The 19,311-nt window shown below is 50.3% G+C and overlaps 2 protein-coding genes across 6 annotated transcripts in view; both read right to left on the bottom strand.

Moving 5' to 3' along the window:
* The window catches only part of LOC11175581 (uncharacterized), a 33,086-nt gene extending 18,060 nt beyond the window's left edge, over nucleotides 1–15,026 (bottom strand). Inside the window, exons 1-4 of one of the 4 annotated variants that reach the window (XM_061647255.1) lie at nucleotides 14,867–15,026; nucleotides 12,232–12,579; nucleotides 12,051–12,151; nucleotides 6,949–7,115 (exon numbers count right to left, since the gene is read on the bottom strand). In XM_061647255.1, the coding sequence (XP_061503239.1) occupies nucleotides 6,949–7,107 (159 nt within the window). In that variant the 5' untranslated portion in view covers nucleotides 7,108–7,115; nucleotides 12,051–12,151; nucleotides 12,232–12,579; nucleotides 14,867–15,026. Of the gene's footprint in view, nucleotides 1–3,135; nucleotides 3,242–5,746; nucleotides 5,984–6,948; nucleotides 7,116–12,050; nucleotides 12,152–12,231; nucleotides 12,580–14,866 lie in introns of those variants that run through there. The other 3 variants (XM_061647207.1, XM_061647128.1, XM_061647071.1) reach the window with 3 other exon arrangements.
* Nucleotides 15,027–15,515: 489 nt separating this feature from the next.
* On the bottom strand, nucleotides 15,516–18,269 carry LOC1271746 (sodium- and chloride-dependent GABA transporter 1). 2 transcript variants are annotated; one of them, XM_061649107.1, is made up of 4 exons: nucleotides 17,664–18,269; nucleotides 16,266–16,603; nucleotides 15,987–16,154; nucleotides 15,516–15,878 (listed from the first exon to the last, which is right to left on the bottom strand). In XM_061649107.1, exons 2-4 carry the CDS (start codon nucleotides 16,341–16,343, stop codon nucleotides 15,789–15,791), a joined length of 336 nt encoding a protein of 111 aa, XP_061505091.1. In that variant the 5' UTR covers nucleotides 16,344–16,603; nucleotides 17,664–18,269; the 3' UTR covers nucleotides 15,516–15,788. The 2 variants fall into 2 exon arrangements, with proteins under 2 accessions (XP_061505091.1, XP_061505159.1); XM_061649175.1 differs by lacking the exon at nucleotides 17,664–18,269 and having other exon boundaries at nucleotides 16,266–17,657.
* Between the last annotated feature and the right edge of the window lie 1,042 nt (nucleotides 18,270–19,311).

The raw sequence follows: 19,311 nt of genomic DNA, 5'->3' as shown, positions 1-19,311 counted from the left end.
GGGAAGGCACCTCACCGACCGGAATGGCTCGTAAAATGTCAAGCATACCAATAAAAGCGCGAACCATTCTTACCCCTCCCTTGCTCACCGTATCGCCCCCGATCGTCACCTCGGCAGACCATTAGGCCGAACGGTGATGAAGGCGGTGGCGGTGGTGGCCACACTTTGCGGGCGGGAAAATTACGGCCACCGAAGGTCTCGCGGTGAGCGGGTGAGAATTGTTTTTTAATGAGCCCACTAACCCCCTTCCACCCATACCCACCTCCCCCCCTCCCCCCCGAACGTAAAGTGAAGAAGCGATAAATAGTGTGCGTGAAGGGGGCATTGAGGCAAACGCTAAGGTCACGCGAGTGCGTTATGGATCGCACACGCCGGCTGCACCGGCCCCTAGTGAAGACGCTTGCCGGGGTGGGGTGGGAAAGTGAGCCACTGGAGCCACACATTCCTCCCCTCCGGCTAATGGTTTACGCGCTCACGACGGGCGAGAGTATTTACATTTACATCAACAACAAACGAAACAGCACAAAAAAAAAAACAAACAAACAAAGTGTTGCTGGAGTGTCCCTGTGGCAGGCAATGTGTCACTCTGGCATGTCACACCTGTGACGACATTCCCCCTCAGACGACAAAGGGTTTTTACAATCGGTAAACAAAAAAAAAAAAACCTCCGGCACTCCGGCACAGCAAACTGTCCACCAACTGTGTGACCTTTTTTTTTGGTTTTCTTCTCCTTCGCCCGTTTTCTCTGCCCGCGCGCAGAAACATTGTGCAATGCGCACTTCTTCTTCGTGACAATGATAATCGCTAAAATAAACAGAACACTCTCGTGCGCTCGTGTGTGTGTGTGTGCGCGCTATGTATTGCACCATCTCTGCACCGGCAAACCCATTACCGAAACCGCGGGGTGATTGTGGGACTGGTGGTGGGCGCGACAGTTGACGCGACGTCTTCAAGCAAACGGACCCTTGGGGGCGGGGGTCCTGGATAGTTTGGCTGGACGACACGCTGGCACGAACGCCCTTTTGGACCCTGGACGGCTAGCCGGGGAAACTGGGCGTACTGCCCTGCACAAACTAATTCGGGGTGTGGTGGCCAACCGTGCCGTTTTTTCTCAATTCTCTCTGTCGGAGAGCCAATTATGGTGCGCCCCTACAATTCCTGCTGGTCCGGCATGTGGCCAAAGGTGTGTGTGTGTGTGTCTGTATCTTTGGGGGCGGGTAGCGTCCGACAGGCCTGTCACGCCTGTCGTACGCGATCGATCACGGGGTACGATATGGCACACTCCGAAAAGGATCGTACACGGTTTGGCTTTGAGTTTTGGAGTATTGGAGGTGGAAGATATTGGGGCTCGCTTCGGTACAAACATACACTCTATGACAATTGGTGAAGTTTTCATTGAAGTTCCTGATGATCTCAAATGGCAATAAAAAAAAAACACCAAAAATAAACTCCAATTATTTCCTTTTAGCAGTTATATTCTTCAGCCAGATGCATCCAGACGCTTTAGTTGCGCATCATGCAAACTTCAGGAATATCACATCTGCCTTTGTTCTTCTTCTATGTACAGTGGAACCCCTCATAATAAGCTCTGCGCACAACGAGCAAATCTAAATGCTCAATAAATACCTCCCATTACGAGTAATATCATTTGTGTCGCTGACACATTTTGTGGCATCGATGGGAAATCAAGAGCACGATCTGTTAACATTGAGCGATTTCTTGAAGTTTAATAATCCCTCAGGCAAACAAGAGTTGCGATACTAACAATCGATACTAACCGGTAGGACTATTGTGCACAGGTGTGTGGTATATGGGCGAGTGTTTCTAGCGTTTCGATACCAAGATTTGATGAACGCTTGATTTGTTGTAATTTATTCAAATTTAATTTGGAAATCAGATAAACAAAGTTTGTAATTACGATGAAACATGCCATTAAACCACGAATACAAAAAAAATTAATTGGTCGATTTCGGGGACTATTAAGGCGGATACTAAATCATTCGATCACTTATTCAATGACTTCAATGAGCATTTATGACTGGATCAGGAGAAGTAAACCCTGGAGGAGATCGGGTGTCTTCAGGGATGGTAGGGTGTAGCCAGGGACCGATCATCCTAAAGAATTATTGTTGATCAGGCCATGTCACGACGATGTGTGAGCGTGCCATTGTTCCGCTGGTTTCAGTATTTCAAAATGTCCAAGTCTGAGCAACATTGCAGGCTACAGCATAAGGAAGATAAAAGTGTGCTAGTAACTACGGGTAGTTCCTGCTGATTAACAAAAACAATGTTCCTTCAGAACTTTCATCAGTCTGCTGAGGAAATATTCATTTTCTTCTACCTGACATCGGGATATTATAGACTTCCATGACTGTAGTCAACATTTGAAGAAGAGCAAGAAAGCCTAGGAATGTTGCGAGGTCGCACTAGCTCTGAAGAACATTCCAAATGCTAACTCACAAGAGCAATAAAATCAGCAGCAGACTGCCAAACGGAAGAGATGGTGAAGCACACTTCTTTTATTGGAGTTCCTGATGATGTCCAATATCAAATCCAAACCCCCCGTTGGCAATTGCCTAGACAACGCTTACTCCTCCAGGTAGTGGTCCGGATGTCTAATTGCATTATTATTCGTCCAAAATTCCACAAGACCACCATACATAGACATCCTCTACTACCTTCCTCGATAACTCTCCCTCCCCCACCAAGAACACATCGACTCTGCAAAAAAAAAACTATGCCCGAACCCGGATTATGGTGCGCGCACCGTTTCCGGTGCGGTTCCGGTGTGCGATCATCGCACCAATCACACACACACACATACAAAGACACTAACGGGAGTGGAATTCCGTGGTTTTATTTTTCCGCTAGCGACTGTCACACACCGCTCGGCAACGGTCCCAAGGTGCCCCGGACTGTCCGTTCACTTTCGGTCAACCTTATTGCCAGCTCCAACTTCCAACAAGAAGTCCGTTTTGATGGTCGTTTTTTTGGGGGGACTGATGTTTGAAGTTTCAACGTCGAATAAAAAAAAAGGTTCTTCTTATGCTGGTTGATGTCGTTTTGCTTGGAGTTTGAAGATGTCCCATCGTTGCACACACACACACACACACACAGTTCTAGTGGGACACACACCGGGTCACTGTTGCGCCTGGGCACACATTCTGGCGCGACAAACTTCCCCACCGACCCCAAACGCGGGCGGCCAAGCTGGACGGACGAACGTTACTGACTGGCCGTGGCTGGCCAACCGCTGGCGGATCAGCTGGAGCTGGCGGCAGCCGTGGCCACGACACACACACGTATAAGCCCTCCCATCTGCAACACTCCCCCCTTTCCTACTCCTTCCCCCGCAGACCCCATCACACACACACAGACAGACAGACAGACCGTGTGGAGCGGCGTGCACGCACGAAAAGGAAAATTCTCACATTTCCTCCCTCCATCCCTGCCCCTTCTGCGGTTCTGTCGCACGTTCGATTCGAGCGGCCAATTACGCCTAGCGCCATCTTGCTCGCGCACGAAAGATTCCCTGTCTCGCTCACGCGGCTCGCCTTGTTGTTGTTGTTGTGGGGTGGGAGGTTGTCTATTGGAGAACCTTTCCCCCCCACCCAACCCATCCTCTTCTGTTCCGTCCAACACGATGAGGCGTGCACGGTGCTGTGTGTATGTGTGTTTTGTTTTGCGATGTCGTGCGGTTTTTTTTGTTGTGTGTTGTGCACCTTCCGTCACGGCTCGTTTTGTCGAGCTGGGTGGGTGGGGGGATGTTGGGGGATGTCGCGGTGGTCGCGCAGAGTGGAGGTTAAGAGAAGGGCAAGGTTCACGCGGTGCGCGCACTTGTGCCGTTACTCATTGCCATCTCCATTCCAACACTATCCCCTCAACTTCCACCCTCTGCTCACGCCCTCCCCCCCTCCTCTACAACAGAAGATGTTAGAAGTTGGAGTGCGCGCGCCAAAACGTGTTGCGTTTTCACTTTCGTTCGAACTTCACACAAACACACATACAGACCCAGTGCACTTTTCTGCCGGTGGGCATGGGAGCGGGGAGGGTCTCGGTAGAACTGGGGCATGCGCAGCACAGCGCGTTAGGGCGCAAAACCGGGTGGCCGAGCCCTTTTTTCTGCTGTTTGTTGCTCGTGGTCTTGGTGTGTTGATTGGCGCCCTGCAACCTGCCCAAGTGGTGCCCGCGTTCAGGTGGGATCGTGTCCCAATCGGTCGTGTACCCGCGTTCCATCTCCCAAAAGTGAGCAACGCAAACAAAAAGCGGAAAATGAATGAGTGAGAAATCGTCAAGCCAAGCAGACTCCACAGGCAAAAGAACTCCCACCAGCGCGTACTCCAGCCGGCACGCGGTGCACGCCGGAGCGGAACGGACAGCCTGCTGGAGCTGGCTGGTGGCTGAGTAAGCTGAGCGGCATAGTGGTGTGCTCTCAGACAGGCACACAAAACTTCGATCGGACTGGCGATTATTGTTAGTCAGATTTCGACTCCGGCAACATCGGAACCAATAGTTCCGTCCGGGGTAGTCCGGCGTCGCCCAGGGACGGAGTCGTCCGGAGTCACAGCCGCCTGGAGTCGTCTGGAGTCGTTCGGAGTTGTCCGGAGTTGTCCGGGGTCGTACAGAGTCGTACAGAGTCCACCCGAAGTCGTTCGCAATGTTTTTTTGTCTTTCACTTTGTGCGTGCATTTCGGATTCAGGCCTTTGTTTCTGTTTCCGACTCTGGCCGACCCCGGACAACTCCAACCGACTTCAGACGACTCCGGACAACTCCGGACAACTCCGGACGACTCCAGACGACTCCAGACGGCTCTGGCTCCGGACGACTCCAGGCTCTGACTCCGGACGACTCCGTCCCTGGGCGACGCCGGACGACCCCGGACTTCGGACGACTCCGGAAGACTCCGGAATACTCCAGACGACATCGGACGACTCTGAATGACACCGGACGACTCCGTCTCTGGGCGACGCCGGATGACCCCGGACTTGGGACGACTCCGGAAGACTCCAGAATACTCCAGACGACACCGGACGACTCTGAACGACACCTGACAACTCCGTCTCTGGGCGACGCCGGATGACCCCGGACTTGGGACGACTCCGGAAGACTCCAGAATACTCCAGACGACACCGGACGACTCTGAACGACACCGGACGACTCCGTCTCTGGGCGACGCCGGATGACCCCGGACTTGGGACGACTCCGGAAGACTCCAGAATACTCCAGACGACACCGGACGACTCTGAACGACACTGGACGACTCTGAACGACACCGGACGACTCCGTCTCTGGGCGACGCCGGAGGACCCCGAACTTGGGACGACTCCGTAAGACTCCATATAATTCCGAACGACTCCAGATAATGCTAGGCGGACCTACCTTTCCGGAGTCGGTTGCGAAATTTTCGGTAAACTGTACCCATCACTAAGACAGCACTGCTGGTGCCGCTGCCGCTAGATCAAAACAAAAGGCGGGCCTTATGCAACAACTGGAGCTTTCGTCACAAACGTGCGAAGATGCGCTTTTACAAAAGGCACTCGTGGTTGACGGGTGGGAAGGAGTAGGCGGCCACAGATTTGCACATAGAACGCTGGGGCCGAGTTTTGATTGAGCTGCTTCAACCCGGTCAACCGTGTGCCACCGTAATTGACTACTGGGAACGCCGCTTCTGCACGTGCCGCAGGCAGTTGAGCTGATAAGAGAGGGAGAGCGAGAGCGAGCGAGTGTATTGAACCGAAGCCGGACCTGTTGTTTGCCGCTGTCGCACCCGGTTCGCTTTGTTCTGCCGATCGTCTATCCCTAAAGCCGAATAAACGATCACAGCCCCCGGTGCGCACTCTCTTCTCCCCTGCTGCGATTATCCTGTTCGGACTGTTGTATTGCTCCTTTGCGATAAAAAACGCACACTTCACACACACACACACACGCACGCTTAGTTCAAAGAAACGAGCCACATCGAGCTCATCGAACAAGCACGATGGGGGAGTACGAAGCGACTAAAGGTGGCCCGGTTCGCACAGCCTGATTTTAGTAAACCTGCGGGGTGCCTGCACGGTGGTGCAAGCAGCAGGGTGGAAGAGTGTGTGTTTGTGTGTTTACCTTTCGTTACTGCGTTACTACACGCCACACACTCACGCACACACACAGACACACACACACACATCGTGTGTGAAGCGTTACTCTCGCGCGTTACCCTTGCGCGGATTTGGTTCGTGCAGCGCCAGTCACGATCACGACGAAAAGGTTCCGCCCCGCTGCACTCCCTTCTCGTGGATGAGAGGGGGGGGGGGGAGGGGGAGGGGAAGGGGGTTTCGATCTCGTTTCAACAATCCGAGGGCCTCCTTGCGTATCCATTCCTTGCGGCGTAAAGCGATCCCACTGCGTTCCGGTTCTGGTGGTTTTTTTTTGCAGTCTGCTCCAAACTGCCGGACTACACGTGGCACACACACACACACACAGCCATAATCTGTCACGACGCGTCATGGGCGTCGCACGTTCTAGCTCTCACGGTTCCGTTGCCAATCCGCTCGGTGTGTGTGCGCGCGTGAGTTATGCAACACTCAGTTGACCCATTGCACAACGCACCAAGTATGTGTGTGCGTGTGTGACTGTTTGTTTGTTTGTAATTCGATCCGGTGGTAAGTACACTAAGCCAGAGATCTAAGTCACTGATATGAAGCCTCTTGAAGACTCTGGACAGTAATGCGTGTGAGTGTGGTAGTGAAGGGGGGGGGAGGTCGAGGAACGTGTCAAGAATGTTGTGGGGTTCCACCTTTCCCCCCCCCCTCCAATCGGAACGATTCTCGTTCTTCTTGAGCCGGACCACTGCGCCTAAATGTATGCTCGGGCCGATCGATGCGTAACAACAACCACGTGGATGGGGCGTTTTTTTCTGTTTATGAAGATGAAGGGAAAAATCGCACACACACACACACACACACACTTACCACTGGCTGGGGTGGTGGAGGGGCGGCACCCTCTAGGGCGAGCCCCTCGTACCGCTGCTCGCTGACGATGGCGTTCGGTGGCTCCGCGTCCGGCGCTCCGCCGCCGATGGAGCGCTTCGAGCGGCGGGCTGCTACCGTGTCCGTCTCTCGCTGCACCATTTGGGTCGCTAGACAAGAAGAAGAAGAAGAAGAACAAAAAGATAATATTCATTCGTAACCAGCTACTAGCTCCGTGCGCCACCAGCGTGCACATTCTCAAGGACACGGACAGTTCGATTGCCCATCATCATCGTCGTCGTCGATGGGTCGTAAAAGCGCGCGACCAACCGTATTGGGGGGGTGCAATAGGAAGTCTAATAAATCTTGGTGCCGACCGGCACAGGTAGTTGGGGGAGGGGGTGTAGCCGGGTCCCTTCTGGTTGTGTGTGCGGTCAGCAAAGCAGTGTCGTTTGGATCGTAAACGGCAGCGATGCATGGCGAGAGAAAGGGACATTAATGTGCAGGTTGATTAGAACCGAAGCAGAAGGTGGGGTCGGGGGTTTGCAAGAGGGAAGAGTCAGTAAAAAGTCATTGCACGCAAGCAGGGTATTTAAACGCTCGGCTAAACGGTGTGGCACCGTGAAAGCTGTGCCCGCTCACTGTCCGTGTGGCTGTGCGAACTAACGATGCAGAGGCCACCGGAGGCTGCCAATGTAATTTAGGGAAGTTTAGAGGTGCAGGGGAATGAGAGGGGATTTCAGGATCCAACGAGGACCTCAAAATATTGAAGATGCTCGTGGGATATTAGAGACGTCGTGTTAGAATCTACAGTGCTCAACTAGAACGGGAATTCGAACTAGAACACTCACAGAACTTTAAAGGACAAGTCTACAGGTCTTCTTTTTTTTAAACCTGGCAATGTCATTTCACGGTAAGTGATTCATGTCTGAAGAATCTTTGTAGAAAAACCCAGGCTGTGCGAACGCGCGAACTAACGATGCAGATGCAACCGGAGACTGCCAGAGTGTTCAGAAGTTGTGGGTGTAGGGGAATGAGGGGGGATTTTAGAACCCAACGATGTCCTCAAAATGTTGAAGATGCTCGTAGGATATTAGAGACGTCGTGGTAGAATCTACAGTAGTCATCTAGAATTAGAATTTGAACTAGAACTCCTCGATGACTTTAAAGTTTTTTTTTTCTTAAACTTGGAAAGAATCATTTCACGGCTAATCCACAAGTTCTCAGGAATCTCTGGAGTAGTCGTAGTTAATATGCATTCTTGTCCATTCTTCTTCTTCTTCTTCATTGACACAACAACCGTTGCTATATCTCAGTTGAACAGATGGTGATGTTTAAAAAAACGTTCAATAAAGCGGTAAATGTATCTAGTTCCAGTTTGTCCGGGGGAAACGCTTTTAATGCGCATCTCTGATTTTGGTATAAGTCAATTTCCAGTAGAACAATCTAATTTTTGAGTAATTTTGTTGAAAATGGTAGCTATGATTACCATGTTGTTTCGAAAATTTATGTGGCTTTGCGTATTCGGTTAACTCATGGGGTTGGGTGACGGGCCCCGCGCTAACGTGACCGTTTTGTTTAGCGTCGGGTTGCAACCCCCCCCCCCCCCCCAGACGTCCAGGCACCCAGTTTCCCGGGATACTCACCCCCCCCTCCTGGCTCACCATATGCCACCATCCACCCGAGGGGTTGGGTCAAGCTCGTGTACCCAAGCTTGGATATGTGGTGGCACATGTTACCACTCTGCACGACGAGGACGTGTTGGAATTGGAGTTGGATGGGGGAGCCTGTATTATCCCTCGGAGGGCTTCGGATCCCATCACAGTGCAATGCAAGTTGCACCATGTTGTACATGTTTGAATGAAGTTTAAAACTCGACTAAAAGGTAATTTATTTTACATTTACCAATTGACGTGTCAAATCAGTGTAATTTACTCAAAGAACTGGCATGTCTAGAAAAGAGTGTGTCTCCAATTCCGCGTCTTTTACCTCGGGGACCACCTGTTTAAGGAATTTTTTGTCCAATAATATCATTCTCTCAAAGAAGGCGCCTAAAGCTATGCTATGTAATAAATAGTGATCTTTTTATGGGCCTAAGCAAACATTTTCTTTTTTTGTTTTCTTCTAAACGCCTGAAGCTATGCAATATGATACTTCGTATCATTTTTTAACCACTTTTGGCGATTTCTATACTTTAAGCCAAAAAGCTGAAATTGCAGTTCATTAGTGGAACAAAATTCATCATCCGGGCTGTATATATTCCACAATATGTTTTGAAACAATGTTGCGTGTTATAGTACTTTAAATAGATTGAAAAATATCTAAACCTTTCTCTACAAAATATTTAGGCTTCAGCCAAAAAATCAATATTTGGCGTTTGTTTACTTTTTTTAGGCTGAAATAATCTAAGCTGAATATCTGATGCGAGTGAGTTTGGCGTGTGGTTTTGTATGGAGTGTTGACACGATTACAGCCGCCTACTGTCTGAGTCCATAGAAAAAAGGCTAACTTGATACGTAAAACTCCCCATTGCTATCAGTGGGCACACAAAGAGAAGAGAAAATAGCAGCACATGCAATAAATGTTCTGAATATTTTCTGGCGCTTTGGTTCAGTACGTCAAACTTCATTCTACGAATTCCCTTTTTTCGATCTTTTTATGACTTATCCATTCGCACGATTCAACACGTGTTCAAGACTCGACTAATGATTGTTGTCCGTAACAATCACAAACAAGCAATATCAGCACATGTGAACTTCACGGCTAAAATAGGTTATTAGCTCCCCCAACAAACGCAAACAAAGCTTTTGGTAGGTACTTCTATTGGCTGCCATTTAATTTGCTGAATCATTGCTGAATGATACGGCATTTCAAGATTGAATCAATAATACAAAAAATGCTTATATATATTTTACACACTGTATTATGGGGCAGAAAAACACGAGCTCCACCACAAAGCAGAAAAGATAAATACAGACCACACTGCTACGTGGCTACACCACTAACAAGCATACGGAATCTGAATGCGCTAACCTACACTTTATTGCTCAAGGTGTCAGCACCTCGTGAAACACTTCATTGGCGCTAAGTGTACTTTATGGCACATTCCGTTTTATAGCGATTTTCTCTCTCTCTCTCTCTATATCTATTTCTCGCTCTCTCCCTATCATAAATTACCGCTCGGATCTCTCAATAAAGCCGTTCTCAATGTCACACGTTTGCGTCGTCGTGCTCGTCCCTCGGGACCGCCCCACCACGAACCAATCGGCCGACCGACCGACTGCCGACAAATCATCAATCCAGACAAACGGCAGCATCACAGAACGGTGCCGCTTCCGAGGCAGCCTAATTACATGCATCGGGTCAAACCCGATCGTGCAAACCTGCAAACACCCACAGATGTCAACTGTGCGCGTGTAACTAATGCCTGTCTCGGTACGCCATCTTACAACAACAAAAAAACCGCAAACGCACGCAAAACAAGAGTGTCACACAACTGCGCTGCGACCTTTAGCGACGCATCGCGCGCGCAAACGCATTTGAATAACGCTCTCGCATATGCAATGGACCCGCGCACATATATGGGACGTTGATGCGGTTGGCCGCGGCCTGACAGACATTCTTCGTACCATCCCACATCCGCGCACAAACACACACACACACACAGCTCCAGCATGCCATTCCCATACTGGTTGATCACTCCGGTTGATCCGGTGCGCACATTTTAAATGCGTCCAGCCGCGATAAGTGCACCCGCAACAAGGTTGACCTTCGGGGGGTTTGGCTGCATCGTGGAGCAGCGTGGAGGGTTGAACAAAATGCGCAAACAAAAAAAAAAAACGACTTAAGCGACGAACCCGGGAATGTGGTGCGGCGGTGGAATGCGGGAAGTGTGACACACACACACACATACAGTGTCAATCGATGTCCCCGGCGATTGATCGACGAGATCGCGGTACGGCTTTACGGTCCGAATGGTTAATGCATGAGCGGACTGGACGGTTCGCGGGTGGAATGTTGATTGCTACCGCACGATGGGAAGGGGCACGTGGTGATACGTTGGTGTATCGCTTTTTGTAATAGGGACGCACGTAGGATGAGATTGCGTATTCTATTTGCAAGGGGGGGGATGTAGACGGGGGAGACGTACTGTCAAACGTGACCATTTCAAACGTAACCGTTTTAGTTCTGGAAGTACTTTTGTTTGGGGAGATCTTTCCAAATTTTTACACAAAACTCTCTCAACCTCCTGAAATGTGTAACTCCTTCTCTCTCTTTTTTTCTCTCTCTCTCTCTGTGATGTTTGAAATTAACTCATCAAAACATCGCAAACAGGCACACCCTGTTACCGGACGGATGACACACCAGCGCAATCGGGGCATCGATGAACGAGGAAACGAGCGTGACTCATCGCGTCCGCGAGCGAACCAGAACCACGTAACCGTAACAGCTAGTGTTGGTGTATTTTAGCCTCTGTACCGTGTGCCTCCAATTATGCAAGCCGCTCGTCCGGGGTAGTCTTTGGTTCGCGACGCAACCTTGTGGCAACAATATTGGGTCTACCTAGTTGTAGGGTGACGGACAGCGTAAGGATATAGCGAGCAGCGGAACAGACGCGCACGAGATGAGCTTCAAGCCGCGAAGATACTTGGTGACCTTCCGATCCGATCCGAATGACCCATGGGCGGTGGTCAGACGCTTCCGATTCACGCGATGTATGTCATGGCAATGGGGACAGTTGGCGCGACAACTTCCTCCAAAAGTCGTCTGACGAACAGTGAGCGAGTGGGACAAAAACCAGTTTTTAGCCAGTTGTCATTCCTGAACCTCAAGTTGAATCACCTCTCTGGTTCGTGGGTGGTTGTTGTTTTTTTTTTTTTTTTTGAGGGAGTTGGTTTGTGCGTTTCAATTTGCGTTTTATGTGATCCCGGATCAAGAATAAGTACCCAAGAATTCATCCTAGGACATTGGGAAATGGTCAAAGAGTTCCTGAGGAGGTCGTACAGCACTACAGAGATAGGTCAAAACTCGGACATCAGTCACTGCCCTCTTGTACTATCCTATGGTTACAGGCTCGTTCCCTGGATGAGGCCCAAACATCTTACCTTTGATGGTGTCTTTTTCCGGTTCCTCCCTGACGGGCGGGATATGTTCCGATCCGCAACCTTGACGTCACCCGGGACGTGGTTGATTGAGGCGAGCCGATCTGTGGAGTGGAAGCAGCCCGTCAGTCCGTCAGTCTGTGACATGCGCCAGTCCCTTGAACCCCGAGCCCTGATCTCTTACCCGGTCGCGCTCGAGTTGATCGGTTCTCGCTGAGGCGATCTGCCACACAGATCGCAGGTTGATTGGGACACGGGCGCGCGGTTCGATCTTGTTCTGTTTCGGCTACACCCCGAAGCAAACAGACTGGCCACTGACTGCGTGTTTCTTCGCGTGTTTTTCTTTCGCGCACTACAACCTTTACTATAACTCCTTTTGCTATAACTACAACTACAACGAATGTTCCGCGCTAAACAACTTCCGTTCCGTCGTAACCGACGCCGGGCGGGCGGGTAGAAGAGTGTCTGCTTTTTTTCCCTGCTCCTTTAAAATTCGTTTTCGTAACGCGCACAGAGTGTTTTTGTTGTTTACCTATCAGATGATGGCGGGCAAAGCAAATTACTAAACGGCAACTCCCAGCCCAGCTGATGACAAACCGCGCCGACGCACCCCGGAAGAATGGCCCCGAAGCGCAAAGTACACACGCACGCACACGCACGCACCCGTCCACCACCCTCGAAACTGCGCACTGCACTGCGCTGCTCGGTGTGAGGCAAAACCGATAACGGGCGGCAATCACGCGGCGAGCTGATCGGGTTCGTGTCTTCGCGCGCGCGTCCGCTCACCCGTTATGGAAATCGTCGTGTTTGGCGCCCGACAGCGCGCAAGAGAACAAATATGGTCATATTAGCGGCGGTGTTGCCTCTGCTAGCGGAGGCTGTTTTGGTTGGGACGACGACCGTGCGTGGTGCCGTATGTGGCCGTTTTAGGTTTTTTTTTTTGGGAAGGTTGTTGTTGAGCGTGTTTGCATTTTATTTAGCGTGGGAGCGATCCTTGTCGCAACCAAATCGTTGAGTTGCAGGGGCAAACCCCTGCCCCCGGCTTTGCAAGTGGCACTCCGTGCGTCACACCGCGTACACAACGTGACACGTGAGTGGTGATGAGCAGATTGGGGATCGTCGCAACAAAGGAGGAGGACCTTCGGCACTCTCGGGATATCATTCTCGGGTGGTTTAATGGCCTCAACTCAGGGCTGTATTCAAAGTCGTTGCGTTGGGCCCAAAGAGGATCACGCAAAGAAGATGTTCCTAGAATTCATCCTAGGACAGTGGAAAATGGCCACAGAGTTCCTGAGAAGGTAGTACAGCACTACAGAGCAAGTGCTTGGAGACGATGGAGCATCGTCTGCTAGAGAGTCTTCGCATACGGTTGAAACAAACTCACACCGATGACGTGCATCAAAACATAGTTGTATAGAATTCATCTTAGGCAGCAAAAATATCAGCGGTTGTCCTACAGATCAAGTTTGGAGCATTGCTCCGCAGCATCTTAGCAAAGAATTGCTTAAAATTCTGTTTGGTTAATCAAGCTAACTCTTCCTGTGGAGCTGTCGGAGAAGGTCCTCCGAAACTCAGTCATCTCAACTGGGATAGTAAATGCTCTCAACTTAAGGGCCCGAAATACTCAGGAGTAGTGTTTTTGGAGCTCAATATAACATCCCATAGCTCCTCAAAGCTCTAGCTCAAACCCATGAAGCGTCATGTTTTCGTGACGTCATCGTGACCCTTTTCCGCACCAACTCTTGATTGAAGTGCTTCCGATCGTCCAAGATATGTCCAGAATTCATCTGGAACATCAATACGCAACACACCTACTACACACCACCTTGAGATGGATTCCGGCACCTACCTACACGCGCTTGAGTATTCAATTACCATCATTATCGGGCCGAATCGCCGTATGCGTGGAGCCTGATCCCGCATCCCGCCGTCACAGCACGGCAACCTTGGCGCAGGCAGACTCCGTAACGGCTCCGGACACGGCCGACATACTGTGTGGGCTGTCGCGCATACCGGACAACCCGAACGCGCAGTGTCCCACGCGCCGACGAGTTGAGCCCACCCTCTCGAGATGGAAATCGAACCAAGCTGCTGCTATTGCGCCTGCCAAACCTGCTGCTCAGGCCGCCTCAATCGCACAGCACACACCGCTTCCGGAGCGGCGGAAAGCTGCCCCCCGCCGAAGCGCGCTGATGCGATGATTGGCACACGGCCATCTTCGGACACAAAACCGTCCACCAGCTGTAGCCCGCTAGCGAGCGCGGCTCGGTCGTTGTCCACTTATATGGCGCGAAAACCGGTGCGTCGCAAGGAGAACCGGTGTGTCGGCTGAGCGAGAGCTTGCGCAACAGATGGAACCTGCGCAGTTTCGGAATTGGAATTGGACGACGCCTGCCGTCCCTGGGTAGTGCCTGCCCAACATCTCCAAGGGCTCTATTGCAACAACAATCGATGATGAAGAGAGCAAGAGAGAGCAAGAGACCTCAACAACAAAAATCCTTGAATCCTTCGGAATATCTCCGAGCTCTCTGGGAGCACTGGGAACGCTGGGGGAGTGACACGCACATCTTTCACAACTTCCATTGCGCTAACCCAAAATCTGTCGTAGTTATCAACGTCACTCGAACCCCCGTTTGCTGTCCCTTGCTCGCAGGTGGCAGATGGCGCGGATTGAGTCATCAGCTGGGCTTTCCGGTTTGTTTACCGACGACACTACACACACACACAAACACTTCGACACAGAATCAGCCGTGCTTCACCGAGGGACCTCGTGGCTGTTTTTTTTGTTTTATTGGTTGTGCGTCTTGGGACACACTCACTCACGGTGCGGTTGAGCAGTGGTTGATCGGGCGAGGATGAGGCTGGACGGCCACACGCTGGTTCCACCGGTTCGCTGGCAGTGGTGCTGTACACCTGACACGCTTCCCGCACATGTTAATCACGTCAGTGCCGCGGCGCAACTGGCGGCCGCTTGCGCGCTCGGGCTCGCTCCGAACGCCCATCGCACGTGTACCATCGGTGCGCCAAGAAGGGGCACAGCAGAGCAAGACGTATAGAGCGAGAGAGCGTGTGTGAAGCACACACACACACACACGCACAGATCAAGCGTGCCGAGTGTTTACGCAAAAGCAAAACAAACCACTTGGCGCGCGCGCCCGCGCACACACATGGTGCGCCTGTCAGTGGTCCGTCAAAGCCCAATGCCCAGCATGTTCCCAGGCTCGTTTCCTCGTTCGAGGCGGGGCAGTGTTACGCGGCTGAGCCGCGTGTAACGTTGCACTGCGTCCTGGGCACCGCGTCTTCCGGCTGGTTTGGTGCGCGAGCCACCCGCGACCACGCTTGTCGTAACGGTGATTACCCCAGCCCAGCGATAAGACCCAGGAAACGGTACGTTACTTGATCGCACTGCTTATGCACCCTTGTCGATTATCGGATGTACTGGTAACGCAAAGAATGACACGGTCGTGCTTGGAGATCCAAACCGGCTTATTTTATGTGAAGGTTTATATAAATATGTCTATATAAAAAAAATATCAAAAAATAAAATTAAAAAAAAAAAACAAAGAAGCACAAACAATGCGTCTCTCGAAACTCGGTATGATAGTTAAATAATGGGTTTCATGGTTTGGTTGTTACTTTGCTGGAAAGCTGGTATCTTGGCGCGGGTGGAGGGGAGGGGAAGGGGGAAGAATTGAATTAAACGCAAAACATCGTAGCTGTGCGTGCGCCCTGCGGAGCCCGTTACAGCTCCATGCCCTTCTCGGCGTCGGCCTGCATTCTCTCCCGCAGCTGGCTCACGCTGTCCTCGATTCGAACGATCAGTCGAATTTTCTGTTTTCGGAAAAAAAACAAAAAACAAGTATCAAATACATTAGAACTTTTACCTCGCGCTGCAGCTCTACCGCTTTACCGCGCGTGGGCGCCGGCGTGGACACTTACGTTAGCGCGATCGCCGGGGGTGTTTCTCCACAGCCAGATCATGTAGCCCGGGATGCACAGCATGGACGACAGGGCGGTGAACCAGCCGAACGCGTGGGCCCACAGCGGGTACGAGTAGCCGAGGTACTTGATCGGTGTCCACTGCACGATGTTGAAGATGAATACGCCCTGTGGGAGAACGAGCAGTATAACCAGCGTGCCAGCAAGCAGAGAAAGGTAGAAAGTGGTTAGCGGGAGCTACTGGAAAGCTCGTTGTAACGCCATCAAAGTAACGCTCACACACATCCTCTCAGTCACACGCCCACACACACACACACACACACACACACAGAGACACACAGACACTGTTAAGAGCATTCTTCCGGGGACGGGGCCACTTCTGCAAGTTGTAGTTCTGCAAGAAAAGGACAATGTTTCAAAGAAAGAACACAAGAACTGTAGTCACAAAACTCACACAACGTTGTCCAACGCTCCAAATGGTGTCGCATTGCCCGACAATGCCGCTTTTGCGATGCGTTTTGCATGGTTTTAGGCGCTGCTTTAGGCTCAGCTCCTCATCTTGAAGAATGCAATCGATACAAAACAAGGGTCAATGGAAGTCCTAAAGCTAATTGACGCTATTTGAAAGGCATTAGTAGATTAATCAAAAGGTTAATAATAGGATTTCACTTCGACGATAATGCTCAGCGCCTAAAGGTAGGTAATATGGAAGATTTTTATCAATTCTAGTTGTTTCGTACACATTTGTCCTTAATTTGAATTTTTAAATCACAATGTACAACATAACATTCGGAAGAACTAAAACAAATGAAGACGAAAAATCGAAATGGCATTGACGGACAAGTAAAAAACAAAATTGTACCTAAACTATAATTGAATCTTCATCTGTACCCTCGAACATTTTCTATTGCTGTGCCTTTTTTTTTTGGAAGTTGTGACTGAAATCTCCGCCCGTCATTTCTGTATGGATCGTGTATGTTGTAATTAAATAAACCTAGACTCCAGGACGGTTGTGTACGATGAAAATGGTTCCGTTTCCGTTTGTTTACAAAAAAAGCACTGTCAATCATTATTAAAATGCGTCAGCTACAGATTCGAGCATCGGCTTGAAGTAAAAAAAACACGCACATAGAATGCAACCGATACATCATCCCACTGTACCGACAACTAGCTTCAATGTCATCTAACGACTTCCAAACAATGCTTGCCGCTTTTAAAATGGGTCATTCCTGTCGTACCATTTCCCCCACGAACACCCGAAGGCTTCGTTAGTGCACGCAGCCAGTAGATAACGAGCGGCAATTGCGTTCGACCTTGGGCCACTCTGCTTCAAATTCCGCAGGCCCTTTGGCAGAAGATTCGCAATAGCAACAACAACAACAAGAAAAACCTCCTTAACGAGGTGGTGGAGGCGTCTGCAGAGAGCTTTGTTTGTTTTGCTTTGTTTTTTTGTATTTGCTCTGCTCTAATTTGGATTCCCGATTCGATTGCTTTGCGCGGGATGCAATTCGTTGAAGAATGGGATTTTCCGATTTGATTGTTTGCTCGGTGTGTGTGTGTGTTTTCGCTCCTGCATTCCTTTGGTGCTTAAATGGTACTCTTTAAATCTGCGTTAGAAAGACGGTAGCGTTCTTTTCGCTGTGCGATGCACGAGTCGCATTTTGAATGCGTGCGTACCAGAATGCCAGCACCTTCCCTTGCTGCTCCAATGGTCCGTCAAACCTCCCCACTATTATGCACTACTCCATTACAAAGTATCTCATACAGAGTGCAGCACGGTAGCACGGTGGAAATAGAACGCCGGAAGCGATTACGTTCCATCAACAGCAATTGCTGCACTATTAAACCCGCTCGCTGCCGGGGCGTTACCGACGGCGAATCATGCGACAACTACGCGAATGACGCACTGCACATCGGTTTGCGGACATTCCGCGCCGCGGCGGTGCTGATAATTATCGATCATTAAAGTTCGAGCGGCTTGTTGATTGATTGTAACGTTCGTTCCAGCTTCCAGAATTAAGCACAGATCGCAGACTCTGTGGTTACAGCGATCACTTTCACTTCAACTGCTGTTCCGCGGTGAGGTGATGCACGATCTGGCTCATAGGCCCTGCCAGATTACAATGTGTGGTTTGATGTACCTCCAAGGACCAGGACTACAGGACACTCACAGCGCACAGGGCAGAACCTTCGTGGCACAGTTCCTGAACGACTCCAAAGTCCCCCGATCGACTGCGGACATCCTAACCGCTCGGCTCGTGCACAACAACTGACCGAAACGGTGCGAACCTCGGAGCTCGGACGAAAATGGTACAGCTAAACCAGTAATCTCTTGCCTGCCTAATAGTGAAATTCCCCGCGCTAGAATTGCTCCTCTCCGACTGGTGGAATTGCTATTTGATGCGTTACTTCCCGCTGCTAACAGGGCTGGATACGATGGCGTTTGACAACCGCTCCGACGCGACAGGAAGTTAGTTGACGCTGTCACAATACGGTGCAGAGCCGTGCCACAGCACATAAATCATCACACCAACACCGGATGCTGCGCTGCAGCTATGTTCGTGGCAGGTTCTTCCAGCATTCCAGTACATCCCACCAAGAAGCGGTCACGAATCGTTTGGAACACGGAGAGTTTAAAATTTAAATTACCGTGTGGTTGGTGCATACGCACACACACACACACACACACACACACAAAACTCATCCATCAAAGGCCGCTGGAGTGTGTGTGTGTGTGTGTGCTTGTAGGGTAATGTCGCACTGTACGAAAATGACCAATTGGACGCTTCCTACTTAGCGACGGAGTTTTATCCCCTTCGCTCTTTCCCTATCTCTCGCTATCGCTCTCTGTTTTTCATTACTAAATACGATGCCGCTAGAATGTAGCAAAGGAACTCATTATCTTCTACCAGGCACCAGGTGAGGATGATTGCTTGCTGGAGTTTCATAACCCCAAACTACTCTATGCAAATCAACTTTTCGGACCCGACAAGTGACTCACTTTTTTATTTTATTCAAGATTTTATTCAATCCCGAGCGAGACCCTTGTCACTCACTCACTCGCTTGTCGTGTTATAAAGTGCCCCAAGGTACTTGCAAGCACCATAGTACACATCTCTTCTTAGGAATGTTTGAGCATTTTGACTGTTGTAGCGTCAAGTTGTCTAGAGTAGATCATCCTGCTGGATTACTATTCAGACAACAATAGAGCACTATGCTAGCCAAAGCCAGTAACAGTATATCAAACTTCCGAGTTAGGATTTGGGATCTCATTTTGGTTTCTGTGTAGCACAGTTTACTGTGCAGAGCGTAAGTCAATGTGTGC

The sequence above is a fragment of the Anopheles gambiae genome, chromosome X (genome assembly GCF_943734735.2).
Source record: "Anopheles gambiae chromosome X, idAnoGambNW_F1_1, whole genome shotgun sequence".
Lineage (NCBI taxonomy): Eukaryota > Metazoa > Arthropoda > Insecta > Diptera > Culicidae > Anopheles > Anopheles gambiae.
The sequence above is the reverse complement of the archived record's forward strand: the minus strand, read 5'-3'. Positions and strand labels throughout refer to the sequence as shown.

Coding starts and splice junctions, on each gene's coding strand:
- LOC1271746 (XM_061649107.1), bottom strand. CDS start 16,343: ATGCTCTTAACAGTGTCTGTGTGTCTCTGTGTGTGTGTGTGTGTGTGT. Junction 16,155..16,265: donor GTGTGACTGAGAGGATGTGT/GTGAGCGTTACT, acceptor GTTCTCCCACAG/GGCGTATTCATCTTCAACAT. Junction 15,879..15,986: donor CCCCCGGCGATCGCGCTAAC/GTAAGTGTCCAC, acceptor TTCCGAAAACAG/AAAATTCGACTGATCGTTCG.